General features: G+C 44.8%; 1 protein-coding gene across 2 annotated transcripts; it reads left to right on the top strand.

Moving 5' to 3' along the window:
• The first annotated feature begins 363 nt into the window (after positions 1-363).
• Positions 364-24,260, top strand: LOC147440578 (F-box protein At5g52880-like). Of its 2 annotated transcripts, XM_086530297.1 has the most exons (8): positions 364-541; positions 761-886; positions 14,241-14,398; positions 14,498-14,585; positions 14,662-14,825; positions 18,119-18,267; positions 23,740-23,785; positions 23,854-24,260. In XM_086530297.1, the coding sequence occupies exons 1-8, from the start codon at positions 423-425 to the stop codon at positions 23,910-23,912; spliced, it is 909 nt and encodes a 302-aa protein (XP_086386423.1). In that variant the 5' UTR covers positions 364-422; the 3' UTR covers positions 23,913-24,260. The 2 variants fall into 2 exon arrangements, with proteins under 2 accessions (XP_086386423.1, XP_086386422.1); XM_086530296.1 differs by lacking the exon at positions 23,740-23,785 and having other exon boundaries at positions 372-541.
• Positions 24,261-24,907: the final 647 nt, after the last annotated feature.

Raw genomic sequence — 24,907 nt, 5'->3', positions numbered from 1 at the left:
TAAGTCTGAAATTGGACCTCATTCGATCCTTCACAATCTTGAGTGCTAAAGAGTGCACATGGCAGATCAAAACACTTTTAAATCTGATGCTAAAGGTGGTAAGGCAAGAAATTGAGTGCATAGGATTTGAGGTGCAGCTTCATGATTTGTAGTTGTTGAAACAAAATGCATTAGAGTAGGACTAACATGCATTGCAAAACCTGGTCGATTCTAAACCCAAATATCCTATCACTATGCTCATAATACATGCAACCCAACCTGCTTTGTTTTCTTTAAGGACACCCCTGCGTATATAGGGACCTCTCTCTCTCTCTCTCTCTCGTGTTCCTTCTTCTTGTCATATTGAGAGTAAGATTTGAATGTTTCTTGGGAATCTTCGTTAAAGTGAGGCAGAAAAACATTTCGCTAAACGTTACGAGCGAATGGTAGGAAATGTAAAGGGTAGGAAATTTAAAGTGAATGAGGCGCACGCTTCGCCATTGAAGCTCCTGATGCAGCAACGATACGAAGCACTTGAACTAAGGGCTGCCCTTTCAAGACGGTATGCTCTAATGGCCTTTTAAGGATGCCGCACCAAATATTTGTTCAAGCTCGTCTTCCCCATTGGGACGATGTCTGCTGGTTCATGAATTTTGGCTTTCCTAAATGCATGTAATGCATGACGATAGTGAAGTTCTGTGTGCATTTTGACATCGCGAGTTCTTTCTTTGGATCACTGGTCTTAGAGTGGTTTATTCACATATGCGAATGTTTGATGCAGTATTGACTACGAACAGGCTTGCAAGGAGCTCACGTTAATTTTACAAAGAGTCTATGCCAGTGCTCCAAAGAAACTACAGATTCTTGTATTTGAGGATGTGCTTTATGCAGTTCATCGACTGTCTGAGTAAGCAGAATTCTGTACGATTTATGCAATATTTGATTTTTATCATGCAAGTCCATCAATAGGCTCTGATTGAGTGGTTGAGGATGCTCTACTTTTGTAGTCAAGGATACATGTGCTGGTGCAGAGAATTTTTTTGCAGGCACGTGTCACACATGGCCAGTAGGTGTGATCTGTCATTGCTTGGGCGGGAACTTTTAATGGTGTCCAACGCTCTTTGCCTTGCATGGTATGTGTTGTGTTCCATCCATCGGGGGTACCATTGGAATGTAGATCCTCGACAACGATTGCCGACTCCCATCTTCTGCTGAAGGGTATCATGGGGATACACCTTCATGCTCTTTCGAAGCAGTGGTTGAAGGCTTGCTTCAAGTTTCCGCATCTTTTCCTTGTTGGAAATTTTCATGAAAGGCGTAACTTTTAGAAGAACCGACCAATACTTGTCAACATAAGCTGTGACTTTCTCATGTTCCTTCTCATTCCTTCCGGATGTCCTTTGCGAAGTTAGATGGAAGAAATTGTTCATAAAATTCAGATTTAAATTGAGTCCAAATTTGGCTTGTGTACCTTCCAGAATCTTGGCTAACCACCGGTTGCTTGTTGTAACGGTATGGCACCACGAGCCAACCGAAACGAACAGACAAGAAAACTTTAAACAATTGAACTAAGAGAGAGTGCACGACACACGAGACAAGGAGTGACGGAGTTCCACCGCAAGAGAGCACTGACCCCAAACCTTGGCGCCCCTTTCGATATTTCTTTATATTGCTTAAACTCGGTACAACTTCCATGGCTCTGCTCTCCATCTCTCGCGGGGAGACTGCGCTAGAGAGAGAGCCCATGGGTCTTATTTAAAGGCCTTAGGCCCAAAAGCAGCTACATGAAAAGCATCTGATCCCCAAAGGCAAATCAACACCCAAAATCTAAATTCTATTGCCACATTATCTGTTGTCAGCGCAATTTGGTGCGAAAATCCGTACAGGGCCACGTTAGCATGTTAACGCAAATTGTGAGGGTGTCGGTACTGCATCTGCCACGCCATCAATTGATTACGCCAAGTCTTTTATGGGTTTTGCTTTTACTTCTAGTGACTTGGGCCCCATTGGATGGATTCCCATAAGTTGGTACAAACTTTATTATTTTTGCCACCATTTGGCGAGGGTTTGTAAGCTGGCAAAACTTATTCTGCTGCTTGTGCTTCTTTTGTTGCTGCTCCTCTTAGGGTTTAGGCCTCTTGATCGGGATCTGTAGGTCGGCTAGGGTCTTTAGTGGCTTGACACGTTAGCAGTTTGTGACACTTGCGGTCTCCTTGAGATACATCCCAACACGACGCAACTTGGATTTTTCGGTAAAGTTTTGATTGGCAAAAGCAACTTCAAATTGTCTGATAAAAGACAGTGTTGAGATGTCTCTCTGTCGCGTGTAATTATCAAACTTGACATCATTGTCACCGGATTTGAAAATCCGCATCTTGTGGTGACATTTGCGGTTATCCATCTCGAACTTTGGCTTCTATTTAGTATTACGTGGTTGTTGGCGTTCTCTTCTTGGAAGAAGGCTTAGATATTATATGAGAAGTGGAAATAGTAGTATAATCAGGAGAGTATGATGGAGAAGAGATAGAGACATCCTCTCTTTCATTCAAGAGAGAGAGTTCTTTTTCCTGGCCCTTGCTCTTGGAAGGCCGTTTGTTTCGATCCAGAGATCCCTTGTGCGCTTCAACACCTCTTTCCGTGTTTTCCCCATGCGGGTTGTTACCATCGGCAGGATTTTCTTGACGTCCATCAACATATGTTCCTTGTGGCTTCTTGATTCCGTCTGAAGCCTTCTGGGTAGCCGGCAGTGTGAGAAGCTCTTGCAATTCTGCAAGATAGACTTGTACTTGCTGAAGTTTGTCTTCAAAGGTTCTCCTGTGGCTCGTCATGGTTCTTTCCGTTCCTTCGTGGAATTGTCTTTCTTTGCAGGAAAAAAAGAGGCAACGTGGCTCTGATACCATTGCCACAAACGGGAGCGCACACGATTAATCAAAAAGCTGAAATAAATAGACTTCAACCAAACGAGATGAGAGAGAAGATTGACACAGTATTGGGGAGCAGAAGATGGGTTGCCCCCCCCCCCCAAAGAGAAATCTTTGTTCAGGATATTTTTTTTACAAGCACAAGAACCGAAGAAATCCCTCCGTTCTAATCTCAGACTCGACGATCGATTCCTTGCCATGTAGGAAACTTCGAGAGACGAGCTCTCAATTCCTTTCCCGTCTGCATCCAAAGCGTGAAACTCTGTAGACCATTCCAGATTCCTTTTTCGAAATCCCCAAGCATAGCCGGCGAGACCTCCTTGCTCCTTCTCCGTGATAGAGTATCTGCAAAAAGCACAAACACGAAAGCGACAACTCGTAGAGCGTATTCACAAGCTTTACCTGTCGCACAAAGTACGAAAAAGTGACCTTCGCATGATGGCTTCACACGATTACTTGTAGATTCTCGACGGCATGGACTCCTTGTGCTAACGCTGACAGAACTAGCATGAGGGGGAACACTTGGACTACTTATATAGGCTCCAAGCTACGACAGAAATAGCCGGTGAGAGTCCTTGTCACAAACTGTTGACATGTCAAGCCACTGAAGAACGGAGCCTATATAAGCAGAAAGGTAGGAATGTTGCTATTGCTGATGCAATGAAGAAGGGGGTTTGCTTCGGATGTGGCTAGACGGGTCACCAAATCAAAGATTGTTCCAAGAAGAAGCCCAAGAAACCACAAGGTTGTCCTTCGGTTCAGATTCACAAGATCTTAGGTAACTGATGTTATTCAAGTCAAAATCCATCACTTAGCGCATAGTTCATGCAGTGATTGTACTTTTAGCACCAAAGTGTTTGATAAGCACGATCTTCTCCATTTCCCCGAGAAGATCTGGTCACGATGGGACCGTACTCCTTGATAATGTAAGCTTACACTATTTTGTGGATGCAAAATTGGTGCAGAAACTGCGTCTGCGGACTCGGGACGGTGACCATGAGTATCGCGTGAAGATGGCTCGTGGCGAGGATACGGATGTATGGAATCAGATGGTTCTTGATTTGTCGCTCAAGCCAGTTGATTACAAAGAGAACCTGGATTTCCACATCATGCGCCTGGACAAAGCATATGTTATTTTAGAAATTCCATGGTTTTATGATAAACAGGACATGTTGTATACAGACTACATACATCACTCTCTTGTTTTTGTTAAACAAGACGTGCCTCATGTATCCGTTTTACTTTGTAATCAGATTTCTGTAAATAATGGTTTTGCAATATTGATTGTTACTGCTTTGGAAATGTTTTAAGGATACAAAGTCTTCTGATGTTGACTTTTACCAATGTGTACCATTTGCTTGATACTTCTGCCATTGAATTTCGTAAAAATGTTTCATGTTCTTCTGTTGAACTAGTACGGCAGCTCCACATTTTTCGGCGTGATTCCCGCTGACAGGCTGACGTGGCACCTGTACGGAATTTCCATGATTTGCGGCGCAAAAAGAGGATAGCTGTACGAAAGTCTTGCTTTTGTGCTGGCTGAGAATTATTGACTTTTTGGAAGCTTTTTGACTTCTGCTTTATTTTAGAAGCTTTTGAGTTGAGAAGCTTTTGGGGCTCTGCTTTTGGGCATTCCTTGTAACTTATAAATAAGTGGGCAGGGTCCTCACTTCCCAGAGCATCTGGATGCAGAGTCTGAGAGTGAGAACCCTCCCACTCTCTTGTACTTTGAACACGTTTTAATACAAAAATAAATACCGAAAGGGGTGCTATTCTTTGGGGCCAATATCTCTAGGCACGAAACTCCGTCGGGCCGTGTCGAATCAAGTGTGAATTGTGAACTGTTTTGAAGTGAATCTTTTCTGTGTCGCGGTAGAATCTTGACTTGGGGTGTCCAAGTTTGTTACAATGTTATCAGAGCACGGCCGATTTCTCTTCTACTAGGAAATCCGATCCTTCTGGATTCTAACAGAGAACAATCGACTTCTTCTGCATCTGAAGATGCGGGAAGAGATCATGAAGAAGATTCGCACGAAGAGTAAGGCCTACCTCGGCCTACTCAAGCAGAGATTGAAGAGATGGAACGTTGAAAATTGGTTGACGACGCGACAAAACCTCCTGCTCCGTGGATGTTTACGGAACAAGAATTGGAAGAGGTGTTTGATGCACGGATTAGTCAGCTTTTTGACACGAACAACAAAGCCAAAAAGCACGACAAAAAGCAGAAGAAAGGAACCGACTTCCCGGGTTATTTGGGTCGTCAATCTATTTTTGCCTCGGCAAGAAAGCAGAAGAAGCGTGTGCGATTTGACGGAGTATCGAGTTCTTCTTCTTCTTCTTCTTCTTCTGACAGTTCTTCTAGCTCTTCTGACCCGAGCGAAGAAAACAGGAAAGGGAAAAAGCGAAGCAAAAAGAAAAGCTTCGGAAAGGGCAAGAAAAAGGCAAAGAAGCCTAAGTTTCGCCCAATTTTTGACAGTTCTACGGAGGACTCGTCCTCAGATAGTTTGGACTTCGACGATCACAGATTTTACGCAAAGAAGAAGCATTTCGACAAAGCCAACCTGTATGACTTCCTTGAAGAAAGTTAGAGAATTCAAAGAAGGTGGACAATCAATTAAGGTTGACACTTTTTCTGAATTCCGAGATGCTTCGAGGACTTTGGCCTTCATACAACAATTTGACATAGCTTTCTCTGGAGGGCATTACTCAGAGCACTCCAAGATTCGGAGGGCTACCTCTTTCTTCAAGGGAAATGCTCGCACATGGTGGTCTACCCTTTTACTGAACAAGGAAGCGCCAGTTAAATGGCTGAAATTCAAAAGGCTTTTTATTTCTTCTTGGCTGACTCGGGAGTACGAACGAGATATATGAACTGCTTGGAATCATCTTCAGATGACCAAGAGAGATTCTCTGGATGCGTAAGTATTGCGAGAGATTTTGGAGCTCTTTTCTACCAGCTTCTTCATTTAAGAAGATCTTGTTTAAAGAACAGATTGAGCGGTTTTGCTGCGGACTTCCTACAGAGATCCGAGATCACTGCTTAGAACAAAAGTCAGATTCTATTTAAGAATTGATGGGTCATGTGAAACGGGGTTTTGCCGTACATTTAGGCAATCTGACTTACCCCACAGATGAGATCGTGACTCAGAGAACCGAACATACTTCTAATAATGAAAGTAGAAAGAAGGAGAGCCTCCAAGAAAAGGAAGATAAGGATTCACGACCCCGGCTCACTCTTCGAGAGAGAGCCAACTACATCAAAGAGGGGAAGTGTTTTGGATGCGGGGAACATGGACACGTCTTCGCGAAGTGCCCTAAAAAGGCACAGCAAGAACAGAATGAAGAGAGGCCAGAGAGTTCAAAAGCAGCTGGGAAACGTGGACGAAAAGGCAAGATGAAAGCAAGACTGGTTCCAGATTGCATGGGTACTGACCCAAGCACGATTGATGAAAGTACAGAACTTTGCCGAGCCGGGGGTAAAGTGAAAGATCAAGAAGCCCTGATTTTGTTTGATGGAGGAGCCAAGGCCAACTTCATTTCACGTGAATTGGCGGCGCGGCTCGAGATTACACTCGATCGGATGGGACCACAAGCAGAGGCAGTTCTAACGGCACCTGACAGGGACGTGGCCATTACACTTATCATTGTCAAACTTCGGTTGCATTGTCAGGGGTATTTGGGACATGAGGACTTCTACATAATGCCCTTGGAAGGTTGTGATGTCCTCCTAGGAGGCCCTTGGTACCATAAGAACAACGCCGTGGTCGATTATCTGGCAAAGAAAGCGACATTGACTATTGAAAAGGGCCGAAACATTGTACTTGATGTGAAACTTAAGGGCGAGTCTGTCCCTAGTGTATCGGCTTAGGCCGTTTCGAAATTAATGAAATTCAGCCTGTTTGTTTACTCGATCTTTTTGAAAGAGTTGAATGATGAATATAGGACAAATATGTCTGAACTTGATAACGAACGCCAAGATTTTCTCCACACTTATGCTGATTGCTTTTCTGAGGGCCTACTAGGCGAGTTGCCACCAGCTTGTCTTGAGGATCATACCATTAATCTGATACCCAGAAGCACACCACCGAACTGGCCACCTTACCGTGTGAGCGAAGCCCAGAATGAAGAGATTATGAACCAAGTGAAAGACCTCTTGGAAAAGGGTCTTATCTAGCCAAGTACTTCACAATACTGCTCTCCGGTGTTGTTGGTTTTGAAGAAAGACGGATCTTGGAGAATGTGCATTGATTATAGAGCGCTCAATAAAATTACCGTCAAGAACAGATTTCCGGTTTGGAGGATCGATGATATTCTTGACCGACTATAGGGATCCTCTTGTTTCAGCAGGATCGATTTGAAGAGCGGATATCATCAGATCTGAATCGCGTCGGGAGATGTCTACAAGACAGCTTTTCGGACGACCTTCAGTTTTTTTGAATTTTTGGTGATGCCTGTTGGCCTTACCAATGCTCCAGCGACCTTTAACCGAATGATGGACAAGATTTTCAGAGAGTACAGATCTTTTTTTGGCACTTTCTTTGATGACATTATTGTCTTCTCCAAGGATGAGGCAGAACATAGAGAACATCTGCTACAGGTCTTTCAGGCATTGCAATTTGAAGAATGTCCATGAAGTTAGAAGCTTCTTGGGCTTATGTTCTTACTACCGGCGGTTCATGAAAGTTTGTAGAGGTTGCTTCCCGTTTGCATATCTTGACATAGAAAGGAGTCCCTTTCTCGTGGGGACCCATAGAGGTGACTGCCTTTCAGACATTGAAAGAGAAATTGACTACAAGACTAGTTTTGACTTTGCCGGATTTGCAGAAGTCATTCGAAGTATATTGTGATGCTTGTGGTCGTAGTCTGGGTGCGGTCTTAATGCAAGAAGGCAATGTCATTGCCTATGAGAGCCGATTGTTTTTAAGACCGGAATTGACAGCACAGATATATGAGAAAGATCTTTTGGCAGTTATCCATGATCTTACTCAGTGGCGACATTACCTACTCGGAGCCGATTTTATGGTCTTCATAGATCATCAGAGTTTACGCTACTTCTTGTCACAGAAGCAACTATCAGAAAAGCAGACGCGGTGGGTTAACATCTTGTCACAGTTTCACTTCCAGATTGTCCACGTGCAAGGACAAAAGAACTTGGTGGTAGATGCTTTGTCCCGGAAGCCATTGTTCTTGGCTATTTCCGCGATACATCATAGAAGCTTCGTGGATATGGTTGATCAATACGCCACAGATCCAGATTTTGCAGATGTATTTGGGCGAATACAAAATATGGGGAGGTAGTAGTGGGATATTCCATTCGGGATGGCTACTTGATGAAGAAAACGATGTTGTGCGTTACACAGCCGTTGAGGGAAAAGGTTCTAACCGAATGCCATTGTCCACCATTTACGGGTCACCGCGGCATTGACACCACCTTGAAAGGTATGAAGCGATACTTCTTTTGGCTGAAACTCAAGAAGGACGTGGATGATTTTGTACGCAGATGCTTGGTATGCGAGAAGGTCAAGTTTGACAGACATAAAGCAAAGGGATTGTTACAGCCTTTACCCATTCCCAGCCAGCGTAACCGCGAAACGTTTCACCCTGAAATGCAGCGTTTCAACACGAAACGTCTCAATCCAAAACGAGAGCACAATGAAACGTGAGACCGAAACGTGCGTTTAGCAACTTTGAAACTAAAACTATGGTAACTTGTTGTTAGTGAAACGGCTTGTGTTTCACTTGGTGAGCGAAACGTTTCAAGGCCCGAAACGTTTCACATGTCCTACCGTCGAAACGCGTTTCATGGTGACGTTGTTCCCACCCGCCCTTTGGAAAGTATTGCTATAGATTTCATTTTTGATCTCCCGAAGACACAAAGTGGGCACGATGGTATTTGGACTGTTATTGACATATTTAGTAAGCACTCGTTTCATTCTAGTGAAGAAAACAATCAAGCCGGATCATTTAGCGAGACTGTTCAATTGCCCAGATATTCAGATTACATGGCATGCGTGAGACAATTGTCCGTGACAGAGATCCCCGATTCACGAGTTTGTTTTGGAAGGGTATTTGGGAGAATATTGGCACACGGTTTCAGTTCTGGTCATCTTTCCACCCGCAGAGAGATGGGAAATCTGAGATTGCAAATTCATTCGTACTGGATTTATTGAAGTCTTACATTTCGGATCAGAAGACTCAATGGGAAAAGTTTTTGCCTTTGGTGGAATTTTCCTACAATAACACGATTCACTCTTCGATGGGGAAGGTGCCATTGGAGATTATTGAAGGTGCTCCGAAGGTTCCACCCTTCTTAAGCACAAAAGATGAGATTTTTGAAGCTGACCAGTACACGAAGGACTTGGACACTGCTTTTGCCAAGGTCCAGGAGGCTTTAGAGAAATCTCAAGAAAGACACAAAAAGGCAGCAGATCGACATCGTCGCAATTTGAAATTAAAGGAGAACGATTGGGTGCTCTTACGTTTTGAGAAGGCACGCCTAAGAAAGAAAAAGGGAAAGGAGCGGCTTTTTCCAAAGCTTAGCATGAGATACTATGGACCTTTCTAGATAAAAGAAGATAAATGATGCCTCCTTTAGATTGAAGCTGCCCGATACTTGGAGAATTCACAATGCTTTTTATCATAACTGGAATTCCCGATAATGAAAATGATACTGATTGATTTGTACTTGACTTGTTTAAGTGCAGGTACTGATAGACGAAATGACTGCGCATTTCCGTCTCATAAATCTCTATAGACATGATTGCAATATGGATTAGTTAATTGGGCATCTGTGAGATCCCGATTGGATCTAGATGCGATTGCTAAATACGTTGGCGATTAATCATGGTCTGAGATTTGGAATGATTTTTGAATGTGATTTGTCATGTGATGTCCTGTGATGTCAAGTGATGTGACTGTCGATTGGTACATGTGCTAGATGTGTTGTTCCTAGTGCGTCGGTACTAACAGTCAGTGTCTGCTAAGACAGTTTATGGCCTCTGTCTGTTTTGCAGGCGTAATCGAGGGCGATTACAATGCTTTCAAGAGGGGGCTATATCACAAAATGATGACATGGCAGTAGATCCCAGACACACACTGACACGTGGCAGGTTGACATGGCCACAATACGGATTTTCGGATTTTTCGGCGCAAAATTCACTGACATGATGACGTGGAAGGCGTACGGACAACTGTACGAATTTCCGTTTTTTATGCTGACAGAGTCGTACGGAATTCCTAGGCGTTGGGATGCTTTTGAGGCTTGAATGCTTTAATTTCTAAAGCTTTTGGGTTCAATGCTTTTGGGTAAGAAGCTTTTGATTTTGGGGCTCTACTCTTGGGCATCCCTTGTAACAATAAATAAGTGGGCAGGGCCTCACTTCTTAGGTCATCTGGACGCAGAGTCTGAGAGTGAGCACCTACCCACTCTCTTGGACTTTGAACACAGATTAATACAAAAAGAAATACCGAAAAGGGCGCCAGTCTTTGGGGCCATTATCTCTAGGCACGGAACTACGCCGGGCCGTGTTGACTCAAGTGTGAATTGTGAATTGTTTTGAAGTGAATCTCTGCTGTGTCGTGGTAGAATCTTGACTTGGGATGTCCAAGTTTGTTACAATTGTCAACCGTGAGCTTTCTGATCGTTGGCCTTTGTCGAAGTACCAGCCTGCGTGGCCCATCTATCTGCAAATGAAGCACTGATGCGGGTGTCACAAGACGGGCACCACGTGCCAATAGAAAAGAACAGACTGAACAAACTTTTAGCACTTCAACAACAATTGAACTGAGAGAGAGAGACGACATGTGACACGGAGTGGCGGAATTCCAACCAAGAGAGTATTGGCCCCAAACCTTGGCGCCCCTTTCGGTAAGGCCCTTGGCCTAAAAAGCAGTTTACAGTAAAAAGCCTTCAAACTTAAAAGCATTTGGTCCAAAAGCAAAGCCAAAGAGCTGCCAGCATAATCACGGAAATCCGTACAGCTTGCCACGTCATCAGCCAACACAAATTTCAGAAATCTGCCTGCTGCCCTTAGGGTTAGGGTTAGGGTTTTTGCAGTTTTAGGGTTAGGGTTTCCAGAATTAGGGTTTCAGCAGTTAGGGTTTTTGGTAGAAATTAGGGTTAGGGTTTCTGCTCTCGGGCAGCCACGTCATCACTTTGAGACAGTTTAGGCCCCTCGGCCACATCTGTAAGTTGGCTCCATTCTTTAGGCTTTGACTTGTTAGCAGTTTGTTACAACGGGAGACCTGAGTATTCCACACTCTATCCGATTTAATCCCCACTCACATGAGGCAGAAGTATCACCTTCGGGAGTGAGTGTGTGTCTCGAACAAGAACCCGCATAGTAGGCAAACCTGCGGCCTTGGCCGCAACTGAAGCTACAGTGCGCGGTGACTCCAGAACAGTCCCAATCATGGAACCAATCTTGGGGAGTAACGGGAGATATACTCTTCTCAGGCCTGGGAAGCAAACTGAGATAGGTAAGTCGACCTCCTCCTCAAGCACATCTGTAGAAGGGTCAAAACCATGATGCCAGCGTCTGAAGTAAGCTTGAGCTGCTCGGATGCCGAGCGGGCTCATCGATATCACCTTGGCCGTCATCTCTTGAGACTCAAACTCTACCTGGTAGTACTCTCTCCCGAGAATCTGGACATCAATGATCTTGCCCATATCAGGCGGAGATTAGACGGGCTTGAAGAAAATCTCGAACCTCACCTCGATTGGGCCGAGTACCAATGATCTTGCAGATGACCGAGGTGGCTCGCAAGCGTTCCACCTTGGTAATCAAGCTTGCTTGCTCTTCTGGTGAGAGCAAGTCAAAGGGTCGGCTCCGTGGTGTTGGGCGAGGGGGCTTCTGTAGAGTCCCTCTGAGGTGGAGCAGGGGCCGCCATTCTGTGTCTGCTGCTGATAGAAGAGAGGTAGAAGGCGAACGGTAGAGGCAAAGGCGCGAGTGCTGGTGCACTGAAAACAGTCACAAGCAGGGGGGGGGGGGACGGGGATGGTGGTGAGCAGGGGGGTGGGGTGGGGTGGGGGGGGCGGACTGGATGGATATGGGACAGCGTGCAGGCTGGTTGGACCACACACGGGCAGGGCAGGGCAGGGCGGGTTGGACAGTGCGTGGGCAGGGCAGCGCGAGGGAGGAGGAAGGGGGGGGGGGGGGGGGGGGGTGTGAGCGATGGCGAGAGGGGGACTGTAGGTGCGTGTGCAGGGGGAGCGTGGGCAGCAGCGAGCTCGATCACTAAGTTAACTCCACATAAATACAACCTCAGGATGCGCTCTTACATAGAGAGCTATGCGAAAAGATGCACTTAGTGTCCGATTAATAAGGCAAAGCGCCTCAAGAAAGCTGGCTTGCTACATCCATTTGCAATACGAGATGCCAAGTGGCAGAGTATTTCTATGGATTTCATCGTTGGTTTGCCAAATACTAGTCGGGGCAATGATGCCATTTGGGTTGTGGTCGATAGACTTACAAAAATGAGAGAGTTTATACCAATGAAGTCGCAGTAGAAAGCCATACGAGTTGTCGGTTTTATTTGTCGATCAGCTTTACAAGTTGTATGGTCTGCCAGAGGATATCACCAGTGATCGAGAAACCAAGTTCTCGCGATTTTGGCAAGATGTGTTTGCTCAACTTCGCACGAAGTTGAGTATGTTGTCCTCTGATTATCCCGAGTCCGACTGACAGACTGAGAGGATGAATGAGACATTAGAGGACATGTTGAGAGCTTACGTCTCTCACAGGCAGTCTGATTGGGAAAGGTATCTTCCACAATTAGAGTTGGCCTACAAAGTAGCAAGCATTCTACTATTGGAGTTAGCCCATTCATGCTGATGTATGGATTTGACCCTAAATCCCCTATTGCTATTGGCCTGGAGAAAGTCAAGGATCGCCAAGCTTGAGGTTTCTTACATGATATACAAGAAATGCTCGAATTGGCCAAGGATAGCATAAGGGCAGTAGTCACTACTTATGCTAATCAAAAGAGATCTCCAAGGACTCTAGAGGTGGGACAATGGGTCTATCTGGATTCTGAAGATACCCAAGGATTCCAAGACTGTGTGAACGGGAAAGCATTATAAGCTTTCAACTAGATATTGTGGTCCATTTTTGATCACGAAGAAAATTAGCCAAGTTGCCTTTAAACTTGCTCTTCCTTCGGATGTTAGTGTACATCTAGTGTTTCATGTCAGCTGCCTTAAAGAAAAATTAGGCGAAGCCGACGTTGTTGTACCTATCAAGGACAGTTTACGGCAAGATATGCAAACTGAGTATATTTGTCGAGAACCAGAGCCAAGCAGTCTCACACAACAAACATGCAAGCTAGGTGCAACTTAAAACAAGCAGGACAGATCCAGAAAAAACCACACGCAACCAAAACATACAACCCGCATAACAGACAAGGAACGGAAATTAGAAACCTGCGTAAAAAAGAAAATAGCAGACAAGGCAAACGTTGGCAGGTTGCATAGGACTGAAGGAAGAAACTTTCCAGTGCAGACGCGAACCTGGTTGTGGGCAGCATCTGATGAGGCAAGCCAACTTCGGCGCACGAGTCGGAAAGAGCATAGGCGGCATTGAATCTCTTGTATTTTCTAACTTGAGGTGTTGTCTCACCTGATTAGTGTGATGTCTTTATCGTTTGTTTAGTGAAAATGTGTGAGATTCCAAAAATACAGTCAAAATGCCAAATACTGTCCATCACTTGTTATGGAAGGCAGACGGGAACCTGGTCGCGGGCAGCATCTGATGAGGCAAGCCAACTTCCGCGCACGAGTCGGAAAGGGCATAGGGGGCATCGAATCTCTCGTACTTTCTAACTGGAGGTGTTGTCTCACCTGATTAGTGTGATGTCTTTATTTTTTGTTTAGTGAAAATGTGTAAGATTCCAAAAATATAGTCAAATGCCAAATACTGTCCACCACTTCTTATGGAAGTCCCTATTTGTTGAGATGACATTATCATTCAGAACTGTATTTATTTCCATCAAGAGTTTGCTGGAACCAAATCAAATTGCAACTGTAGATAAAATTTAATTCCTAAGCTTTTGTTGGACTACGTTATTTGGCGTGAAACTACCTCAAGTGCTGGGACATAGGTCGATTTTGCTGTCGATAGTGGCATTCATATTAATGAGATGTTGGCAAAGCATATGCAAGTTATTCCATTAAACCCAGCCTTGGAGACAAGTTTGCGCCTGGATACATGTTGCCTGACTGTAGAATAAAGTCTTGTTGCTTGAGCCTGCAGTCAGCCTACTGTATATTCATGATTTAAGCACAGAAAGAATCTATGCCAGCTGAAGAATCAAGTCTCTACATTATCCTCAATCATGCTGCAGGTTGGAAACAAGTCTACACTTGTTGGCTGTCACAAAGCTAGTGCAGGCTGCGGAGAATGTACTTCCGCGGCAAAGGAAGATTCAAGTGGGCAGTGAGTTCAAGCATGCTGCCGTTACACATCGGAGACATAACAAGGCCGTAGAGAGTGAAAGTTGTGGTATGTTGGAGACCGTCTTTTTAATTGTATTGACATTTTGGTATTAGTTTGAAAGCTTGTTTTGAATATATTATCATTCAAATCTCTTGGTGGTTTTAGGGTTCGGTGACCTTGCAAAGGACATTCTCATAGTCATCTTTGGGCATTTGGATGCACGCTCATTAGCTGGGGCTGCTACTGTTTGCAGGTTGCCCATGCTTTATAAAGCTGGTCATTTTTGGTCTTAATGACGTGTGACTACAACCACTGGTTTCTATGTACAGGTTCTGGAACACAGCAGCAAGTGACGAGTTGATTTGGAAGAAACTCTTTAACGTCAGTTTCAAGAACTTTATTTCGGAAAAACGTCTTGGGATTGACCAAGGACTACAAGCAGATCGCAATCAACCAATTAGTTGGAGGGTTCGCTTCAAGGAAACGGCCAGTAGTATGTGATTCTCTTCTTTTTACTACATTGGTTTATTATGCTTGCAAAGCCATGCTTGTAAATACTGGTGGTGTCTAAAAGTCTTATGTCTCAAGTGCTGATTTACTTTGACTGTATGTTGTTGTTGTCTAAATCATTACTTTAATGTTCTTGAGCATTGGTAGAGCCCTTGGACATTCTAATTCTTCCTTGTTTATTTCTGTGTGCATGTGCTTAAATCTGGCTGCTCTTCAATCCTTTCTGACCTTAGCTTCCACCCTCGGTGGGTTATGTTCTTTTTTGGCTTGCCCAAAGGGCAAGGCTATTGAGTTGGGTTCCCTTTTTGCTAATGAAAAATAGGAGTCTCTTTTTGGCCTTGATTAAAAATGTTTTTTGGTAGGTAGTCACTAATTACATAGATAAAGTGTATAAATGATGATTACAACTCGTGAGGGTGTCTTGATATGAAGTTCTGGAGCTCATGAGAGTAGAAGGTAGCGGCATTCAAAATCAACTATCTACATTTTGAGCCTTATCATTTCCATCTTAAAATCGATTTTGTTAAATTTTTATCTTTATTTTAGTAGTACTCTCTCCAAACGGAGAGAGTTAAATTAAATTAGCACCAACCACCCCATACATAACCTCCATGCTCAACTTGAGCCATGGAGGTCAAACCAAAAAGAATTACAAGAGGGCAAGGATCACAATACTTGGCTTTTACAGGGAGTTTGAACCCATCCATGTTAAAATCTTAACCTCTTGTGCTTCTTGTGGATTGTGAAATTTGCATCCGTCCAGTATAGGGATGATACTACTCTTAGGCTTAGATGAGGACCTTGTTAGTTGGGTGAGTTTTTGATTAAAGTCTATATTTGCTATGCCTGACCTTGGATAATGTAATTGTGCTATTTTTTGAATGGGGAGTATGGCAGTTTCCTTCGGTTTTTTCATGCATTAGAAGTATGTTCCGAAATTTCTCAAGCAAGTGTGGCATGGAACTTCGCTCTCCTCTTATCTTTTCCTATGCATCATTATTTGAGTTGTCTGAAGATGGTAATACACCAAAGCTAGATGGTTTGGGGTATAGGCCACTTTTGGCTCTCTTCTCTGTTTGGCTAACACTTGAGTCTTGACCCGATCTCTCTTAGGTTATGAGTATTTTAAGTCAGTTTTCTAGTCATCTTCATCGCTGTTACTGGCACGTAGCTATGCAAGTACTCCATTATCTTTGTGGCATTAAGTGCTTCATTTTCTTTGTGGCACTATTGTCTATAGTAGTACCTCTGTGTGTGGTGATACTCTTGTCATGTATAACCATTTGGATTGGGCTGATTGTGTTGCACTAGGAGATCCACTTCTGGTCGTTACTTTCTTTCTGCTTATAGTTTTATTTCACGGAAATGTAAGTAGCAGTAAATAGCAATAGACTACTATCTCTTCTTGCACTTAAGCTGAGAGTATCAATCCTCTCTTGACAACACTACATAGAGAGTCAGACATAGAGAGAGCCTGCTGAGAGGAGAGGCCAGCCAGTCTCAAAGACACATCACAAACTTCTTTAGAGCAGACACTGGACACCCGGGGGAGCTACTACCGCAACAGACCTTGTCGCCTCACACCAGAGGCACACTGATCGACCGAGCGACTGAATTGGGGAGATCCAGACGCCCACGACTGTACACAGCATCGACGGAGGCTACATCAGAGGATCCGGATCACTTTGGCCCGACATACGATGCCCAATCATCAGACTGCTGACCATGGAGGGGATTGATGAGATCCGCCAGCGACCAATGCTGGATCTCTTGTGACTTGTGATTTAGCTATCCTGACTAGCTGCTTAGGTCACACCTACCAGCTTTTGATTTCAAAGCATTTATATTTCATCATTTTGTCATTTCATTTTGTTATTCTGACTTTGTATTAGATCCACCACATTGTAACGCTCTGGTCTCATAGGTCATTTTGGTCTTTTGAAGACGTTAATATAACATTTCATTTCATTTCTCTCTCTCTCTCTCTCTCTCTCTCTCTCTCTCTCTCTCTCTCTCTCTCTAATATAACATTAATATAACATTTCATTTCTCTCTCTCCACCCCTACCCACTATTTTCTTTTCAGTTCTTTGTACTTTTTGTACCCAGACCTGGTAATAGATTCACCACATGTAACCTTTTGGTCTCATAGGTCCTTTTGGCCTTTTGAAGACGTTAATATTACATTTCATTTCATCTCTCTCTCTCTCTCTCTCTCTCTCTCTCTCTCTCTCTCTCTCTCTCTCTCTCTCTCTCTCTATGCTTCGTTTATGTGCTTTTAGCACCTTCGTAAAATGCTTTTGGGCATAGTTGCATGGAACGGGAAACGAAAACGGAAACGGAAACGAGACCGACAAGGCCATCTAAGGCGGAAACTGCCTGCTCTTTGCAATGGAACGGACTAATAATGGCTTCGTATAGTTATATTTTGTATGCAACCTCTGGAAATTTGTTAGGAAACGACCCAAAAGAAACGAGAAATGGACTATGGAAACGGAATTTTCAATTCAATTAGCTCCGAAATGGGGGTTTTCTACGCTTTTGGGGCCAAGCGCCGAAAATTTTAAGAGAGAGGTCAGGGTGCCATTAGTTCTCAGATTGTGACTCGACATTGTATCAGATTGTGAGTGTGATCATTCGGAATAGTTGTAACCACGATAGTCATCAATAAGAGGAAAATAATCACAAATGCAGCCTACTTGAGGGGCAAGTGCTTCTGAGAGTGGAACTCTATGGCCTGCCACTCTATGTCTCCTTTCTACAGTCTTATTTCAAATTCAATTTGCTGTTTTCAGGTCAGTTCAGTATTGCTGAAGGTTTAATCGCCTTGTTAGATGACTTGCCGGTTTCATATTGCTTCATAATCAAATAAACAATATCACCGGGGATGCTTAGTTCAGGGGTCTATTCATGCTAGAGGGGAACTCCACCCGTCATGTCTCAGTGCACAGGTGTTTTGAAGGTTCAAGTTCTGTTAAATTATTGTGTTTGAAGTTAGTTTCAGTTTTACCAGCTATTTTAGAGGGTCCAGCTCGTTTCACCCATTCCTTTCTTTTCTAGAACAAGTCAAACTTGTATCATCCATAGAAGTGTGCTTTTCTTTGATCTCAAATCAACAACGGTAGACAAGCTTAGGATGGATTCAATAATGCTTAAATCAAATGTGCTCATCATGCACGTAGATACATGCATATACACATCCCTATTTTCATTTGTGAACATCAAAGTAATCTTATATTCTCCTCTTTGTACCAAATTTTTCAAATTGGCTGAACAGGGAATCCTTCGTGGTTCTATGCGTCCAACAGAGCATTTTGTATGTCCTGTGCTCGACCTATTTGGTTGGAGGATAGACTCAAGTGTATGCCATTCTGTTGTTTTTGTGGAAGCGGGCATCGCAAGTTGAAACCATTGGCACCTATTCAGGTATTTCAATGATTGATGGGTATGTATAGTGGATTTTTTTCCCATCATTATGCTATTCAAAGTTCAACTAGTAGAGCATTCAAATGATAAAGCTCAAGCCCTAGATTTGAATTTTCATTGATTACTTCTTACGGGCTTACCTTCTAGATGCCTTCTACTAATTTAGTTGGCTTTGGCCATTAGTCCCAAGACCGTTGGTTGTGGATTTGGCCACCGGTCATTATTAACAAAGGCATTGATTGGCTGTCCCTAATAGGATACCCCACCATTATTTGCATTCATTGCATGCTATTCCATTTATGTCTGTTGTGGGTATTGTTCGATCCAAACCTAGGACTTTTACCTAAGGTTCACAGACACACACAAAAAGAGAGAGAGAGAGAGAGAGAGAGAGAGAGAGAGAGAGAGAGAGAGAGAGAGAGAGAGAGAGAGAGAGAGAGAGAGAGAGAGAGAGATTTTAACGTCTACAAAAGGCCTAAATGACCTATGAGACCAACTGATTACATGGGTGGCTGGTAGGCTGAGCAATGGTATCATGCCACAAAGGTACAAAGTGGGGATAAGTGTCACCATGATACAGTATAGCAGTAGCATGAAGCCTATCCTGATGACACTTTGGGTGTCGTGCTAGAATCTTGTGGATTCTCTACCGCAATCTCCACCGGTGCTGCGTGGCTCCTCTCCTTAGTCGCGGTTGTCTCAATCTCCCCAACTCTATAGCTTGGTCAATGAGAGTACCGGTGGTGTGTGTATGGGTGGGAATCGAGCTCTGTGATGGTGGTGTCCCCCTTGCCTCTGTCCCACCGAGCTCTGTGATGGTGGTGTCCCCCCTGCCTCTGTGGTACTCGGACTGAAGAAATCTGAGATGCGTCTCTGGGACTGTCTCTGTCTATGCCCTCTCAATAAAGAGTCTCTATGTCTCTGTCTATGCCCTCTCAATAGAGAGAAATGAAATGAAATGAAATGTTATATTAACGTCTTCAAAAGGCCAAAGTGACCTATGAGACCAGAAAGTTACAATGTGGTGGATCTGATACAAAGTCAGAGTCAGAGTAACAAGATGACAACAATGACAAAAATGAAATGACAAATGCCACAATAAAATACTATGGAATCCTAAACTACTAGGTGTGAACAGCAGCTAGCTAGGATAGCTAGATCACAAGAGATCCAGCATCGGTCGCTGGCGGATCTCATCAATCTCCTCCATGGTCAATAGTCTGACCGGGCGTCGTGCATGTCGAGCCAAAGTGATCCGAATCCTTTGATGCAGCCTTCGCCGATGCTGTGTAGTCCTCTGTAGTCGTGGGTGTCTGGATCTTCCCAGCGGTCGATCAGTGTGCCTCTGGTGTGAGACGACGAGCTCTGCTGTGGTAGTAACTCCTCCGGGTGTCCAGTGGCAGCTCTAAAGAAATCTGTGATCTGTCTCTGGGACTGGCTAGCCTCTCCTCTCATCAGGCTCTCTCTGTGTCTGCGTAGCTCGAGCAAAAACAAACCCAAGCATCTTTGATCCTCGTATTGCATGACTCTGGAGAATGGTCCAAAGCCCTCTCAAGCAATGGAAGCGGCCTCGTATCTCGTAGTAGACGGGGCAGTGGCATGTGTAGTGCAACTCTGTCTCAGGCTCGATGTCACACAGGGGGCATGTCCTGGCCTCTGCTGGTACTCCGCTGTATCTCCCAGTCTCGATCCGCAGCTGGTGTGAAGATGTACGTATTTGGCCGATAGCACATCGTATCCCATGAGACAAGTGGGTGTCCATGTATCTGGGCCTCGTCACAAAACCATCAACCGTAAGCTGGAGGAGATGCTCTCTGTAGAAAGCCATCTTCGTGCCCAGCTCCTGTGCTGGCTGTATCCATGTCCTCCTGGTGTCTAGCTGAGTCAAGTCCTGGCGGATGAGCCTGGTGATCTCGGATTGTGTAAGAGTCAGAGAGGGTGCATCCAGTGAGTACTGGAAGGGAGGCAATTTGTCTATGCTGAACCCATGCGCCTGAAACCATGATGTCATCTCCCCATACCAGCATGCTGTATCTCCTTGCATGGCTAACTGTCGAGAGGACTCAAGTGCAAGGCGGGCATATCTGTCTCTGGGAAGTTCCCACATGCGGTGTATGAAGGAGACCGATCTGGTGAGTGCCTCAACCACTAGTGGGGGGGCAGCTAGCTCTGCTCAAACAATAGCACGTGGTACTGAGGCCTTGGCTCTAATGAGCCGCGAGATCATAGAGACCAGAGGCTTCTCCATGTCCCCCCATCCATCACTGCGGCCTGTCCTCCCGTGATGATCTAATGAAGGTCCCCAGATCTCAGCTCCATAAAGCAATGCAGAAGCCACAAGAGTGTCAAAGAGCCAGAGCTTCGTCCGAGGCTCCTGAAACTGAACCTGTGAACACATCCTTTCCAATCTACCCAATGCTGCATGGGCTCTGGTTAGTCTAGTCTCTGCTGCCCTCCTCAATGTAAATGCTGGCCCACTAAAAACCACTCCGAGGTAAGTGTACGCATCTGTATACTCCACAATCTCTTGGCCGTATGTGAATGCTGGCGCTGACCTCCTGAGCCACTGTGGGGTGGTATTAAATACCATGACCTTGGTTTTACCAAGGTTGACGGACAAACCACTTTCCTGAGCAAACCTATTCAAAGCATCCAAGTGACGTTGCATCCCCTCCGGAGAGTCGGAGATCAACACAATATCATCAGCATATAAGAATAATTGAATCCATGTCCCTGCCAATTGTGCACCTCTATCACCATCTCTCTCAATGTAGTCAGAAACCTCATCCACATACATACCAAATAGAGTAGGAGAGAGCGGGCAGCCCTGCTTCACCCCAATAGTGGAGTGAATCGGTGTGGATAGACCCTCTGAGGTGCGTACCTGCCCCACTATTGACCTGTATAATGCCATGACCCCCCAAATGAGCTCTGTGGGTACTCCCATCTGCTGTAATCTGCACATCAATCTAGCTCTAGGCACTGTGTCAAATGCTTTGCGGAAATCCACAAAGCTACAATAGATCCGTCTCCCACGCGATCTACCCTCCTCAATGATGGCTCTGAGTGTCAAGATATGGTCAAGAGTAAAAAAACCCCTCCTGAACCCTGCCTGCCCGGCTGCGCGTATCCCCTCCCTCTCTGCCCATCTACTCAGCTGCTGCTCAAGAATAGATGCGTACAACCGTGCCAATGTGTGTCCAATCATGATAGTGCGATAATTCCCAGGCTCCATAGAGTCTCCCGACTTGAAGATAGGTACAATAGTAGATAGGCTCCAAGTATCAGGCAAGCCCTCACACATGGTACGGTTAAACATCACTGCTAGAAGCTCTGCTAGTAGATCTTTGGCATGCGTGAAATGCTCAGCCACTAAACCATCATGATCGTATGCTCTCCCAGTCCTGAGAGAGAGAGAGAGAGAGAGAGAGAGAGAGAGAGAGAGAGAGAGAGAGAGAGAGAGAGAGAGAGAGAGAGAGATTTTATTATCGTCCTCGGAGGTCAAATAGAGAGAGAGAGAGAGAGAGAGAGAGAGAGAGAGAGAGAGAGAGAGAGAGAGAGAGAGAGAGAGAGAGAGAGAGAGAGAGAGAGAGAGAGAGAGAGAGAGAGAGAGAGAGAGAGAGAGAGAGAGAGGAGCCTAATGGAATCCAAGGTGAAGGACCAAAGCAATGAGAGAGAGAGAGAGGGAGAGAAAGGAGCCTAATGGAATCCAAGGTTGAAGGACCAAGGTCCAAAGCAATGAGAGAGAGAGAGAGATGGGGCTCAAGGCATGTGGGGGGGGGGGATCCTAGGCTAGGTGGGAGGGATCCTATGCCAAAAGGCAACCCAAAAACCTCCCAAAAGAAAGCGTAGTCAAAAGTTCTCAAATCAGTCAAACTGATCGTTGAGTGGTCAAACGGGCAAAAAACCACTGGACGGATCGGATGCCACACTGGACGGGACGCCACCGGATGCCTCATTCCGTCCGTCGGACGAGAACAACCGTGCTCCCCCCTCCTCACGCTCTCTGCACCCACGCCCTGCCCCCCTTGCGCTCCCTCCTGCCCCGCGCTCTCTGCAGCCCTGCCCGCCCCCTTCACGCTCTCCCCTGCAGCCCCATTCCCTCCCCCCCCCCCCCAAACCCTCGATATTGTCAAACTTTTGCAAGAACTGGAAGACTTTCTTTCTACCGTTCAGGCGAAAATTACTGCAGATCCACTATCCTTGACATCCTTTGGCTGATGCGATGGTGGCAAAGGGCGGTTGGAGCGGGTAGAAATCATGTGGTTGAACCATGTTCCTAAAAACTCCGATCGGAATAGAGGACTGTGTAGGTTGTCGAGAGGAGGCCCTTGTGCTTTCTGGTGCCGGAGGAGGAACAGCTTGAGGCAATAGAGGTGGCAACATATAGTTCAGAAATTGTTGAAAGCTTTACTGGATCGGGAGGCTCTGCTACGGGTGCCTCGAGAGTATGTCGTGGAATTCGTCAAGGAGGATCTGCAAGTACTTTGTAGAATCCAGAAAGTTCCATCTTGCTTTGTCTGTGCTTGGAAGGACTAGCATGCTCAGACGCCTGAAGCTCTGATACCATTGTAACGGGATGGCACCACGTGCCAATTGCTTTTAGCACTTGAAAACAATGGAACAATAAGAGAGAGAATCCACGTGAGAGACACGAAGTGGTAGAGTTCCACTCCTAGAGTGCTGGACCCAAAACTCTAGTGCCCCTATCGGTATTTCTTTGTATTGCTTCAACAAGGTACATCTGTGGGGGATCTGCTCTACTGCCTTGTAAGGTGGAATGCCAGAGAGAGACCTCGACTTACATATGTAAAGGTCCTTGGCCTCCCTAAAAGCCCTGAAGTCAAAAGCTATTTCTTCTGAAAATGTTGAGTCCAAAATCTACCGCCCATGAGGCTTGCAGCAGCTTCTGCGTTTTACGGAAACCTGTACAGCCTGCCACCGTCAAGTGAGCAATTTTAGGGGTTGTCCATACGGCAATGCCACGTCTTCATTTACGCGATTTAGAGTTGGGTACTTCTTTAGGGTTTAGGCCTCTTGGCCATGATCTTCAAGTTGGTCAGGTTCTCTTCATCTTGGGTGTTAGGCCCCTCAGTCATGATCTTCAAGATGGAGGTTTGGGTAAAAAAACCCTAAGCCTTCTTGTGCCACATCACGAGCTTGTGACGCTTTGGCTATCTGTGTCGTATGTGAGGGGTTTTACCATTTTGTTTTAACCTCCTGTAGAGGCAAGACTGTGCTTGACATCCACATTAAAAACTCAATTGGCAAGGCTACATTGAGACCATAAACAATGTCAAAGATGTTCCCCACGCTTGTTTTTGTAAGCCATTGTAAGCCATTCAGTAGGATCACATCACACTGTGTAGTTTTTGTTCCAAAGTTTCTCTATTATCCTCCACAGTTTTTGTTAATGAAGAGTATAGTGTCTTGTTTCTCCTCTCAACTTGCCCGTTGGTGTGTGGGTGATAGGGAGCCACTTTTCTGCATGCAACCATCAATATGGCTCTTTTTGACAGTGAGTGTTTCTTGGTTGCTTGCTATTTCAACAGGCAGTTCAAAACACAATGATTTGGTTATTTTCAGGTCGCGCAGTTTCTGCTGGAGGAGTTAACATCTGGATCATCCTCAAGCAGCGACAGTGATTCCGACACTCTACTTTCGGAGGATTCAAGAACAAAGTATTCAAAGTTATGGTCAATCCCTAAGCTTGACTTCCAAAAAATGACATAGCTGAGGTAATATGGAGTAATTTTTGCAACTGGCGTCGTTAGTCTGCCATGAAGACTGCTCAGTTACTCATAATGATTTAGTGGATCAATGATTGTACACATTAATGGGGTTCGAAGCTACACTGTACGTTGTTAAGTTGTTTGTATATAGCTCAGTCGACTCTTTGCTGTTTTACACGAAAAGCCTTACTTTGCAGGCATTTTATACTTGCCACTCTTTGTATGGTGTCATAATAAAATATCAGCCATGCTGTTGTTTTAGGCCTCTCTCATCGCTTCAGCTTCTACAAGTAAGCCACATATGGTGTATGTGTGTACCACTAAGGGATTGTACACTTTTTTTTCTAATACATCTTTCCTTGCAACCTCAGCATGTATTTTAATGGCTTAAGTGTGGAATGTGTGTCATGTCGTCTAGAAGAAGAAGAAGAGAGATTTTTTAACGTCGTAGGAACAATCCCAAGAGACCTCCCTTCGTATTTCTCAGGCAGCACAGACGGCCACCCTTTTTATGCACCTCTTCATGCTGGCTGAGCCTTTTTTGGGATCCCTCTCTCTCTCTCTCTCTCTCTCTCTCTCTCTCTCACACACACACACACACACACACACACACACACACGACAACAGAACTTTTTACCCTTTTATATTATGAAGTAAGTTGCATGAAACCTAATTGCAAGATATGCATGGGTGAGGAAACCTTTGGAGTTTTTAATGAGAAGCCCCTATAACAAAAGTATTAGAAAAAGATTACCAGTGGCAAGCGATGGCAATAGAAGCCAAAACATCAGCCTTTGGCTTTCTATGACGAACAACGAAATCTTAAGGACTTTACATTATTCTTGAACGGTTCAAAGAAAAATTCTGTTGCATGAGAAATTTTTTTGGCCATCTCTCCATGAAAATGA

Source organism: Adiantum capillus-veneris, chromosome 15 (assembly GCF_014529385.1).
Source record: "Adiantum capillus-veneris isolate H3 chromosome 15, ASM1452938v2, whole genome shotgun sequence".
Taxonomy (NCBI): Eukaryota; Viridiplantae; Streptophyta; class Polypodiopsida; order Polypodiales; family Pteridaceae; genus Adiantum; species Adiantum capillus-veneris.
The sequence above is the reverse complement of the archived record's forward strand: the minus strand, read 5'-3'. Positions and strand labels throughout refer to the sequence as shown.

What these genes read in the sequence shown, in the direction of transcription:
- LOC147440578 (XM_086530296.1), top strand. Translation starts at nt 423, where the DNA reads ATGGTAGGAAATGTAAAGGGTAGGAAATTTAAAGTGAATGAGGCGCAC. An exon ending in GGGGCTGCTACTGTTTGCAG is followed by an intron (nt 14,586 to 14,661) that starts GTTGCCCATGCT and finishes TTCTATGTACAG; the next exon opens with GTTCTGGAACACAGCAGCAA. An exon ending in AACCATTGGCACCTATTCAG is followed by an intron (nt 18,268 to 23,853) that starts GTATTTCAATGA and finishes GGTTATTTTCAG; the next exon opens with GTCGCGCAGTTTCTGCTGGA.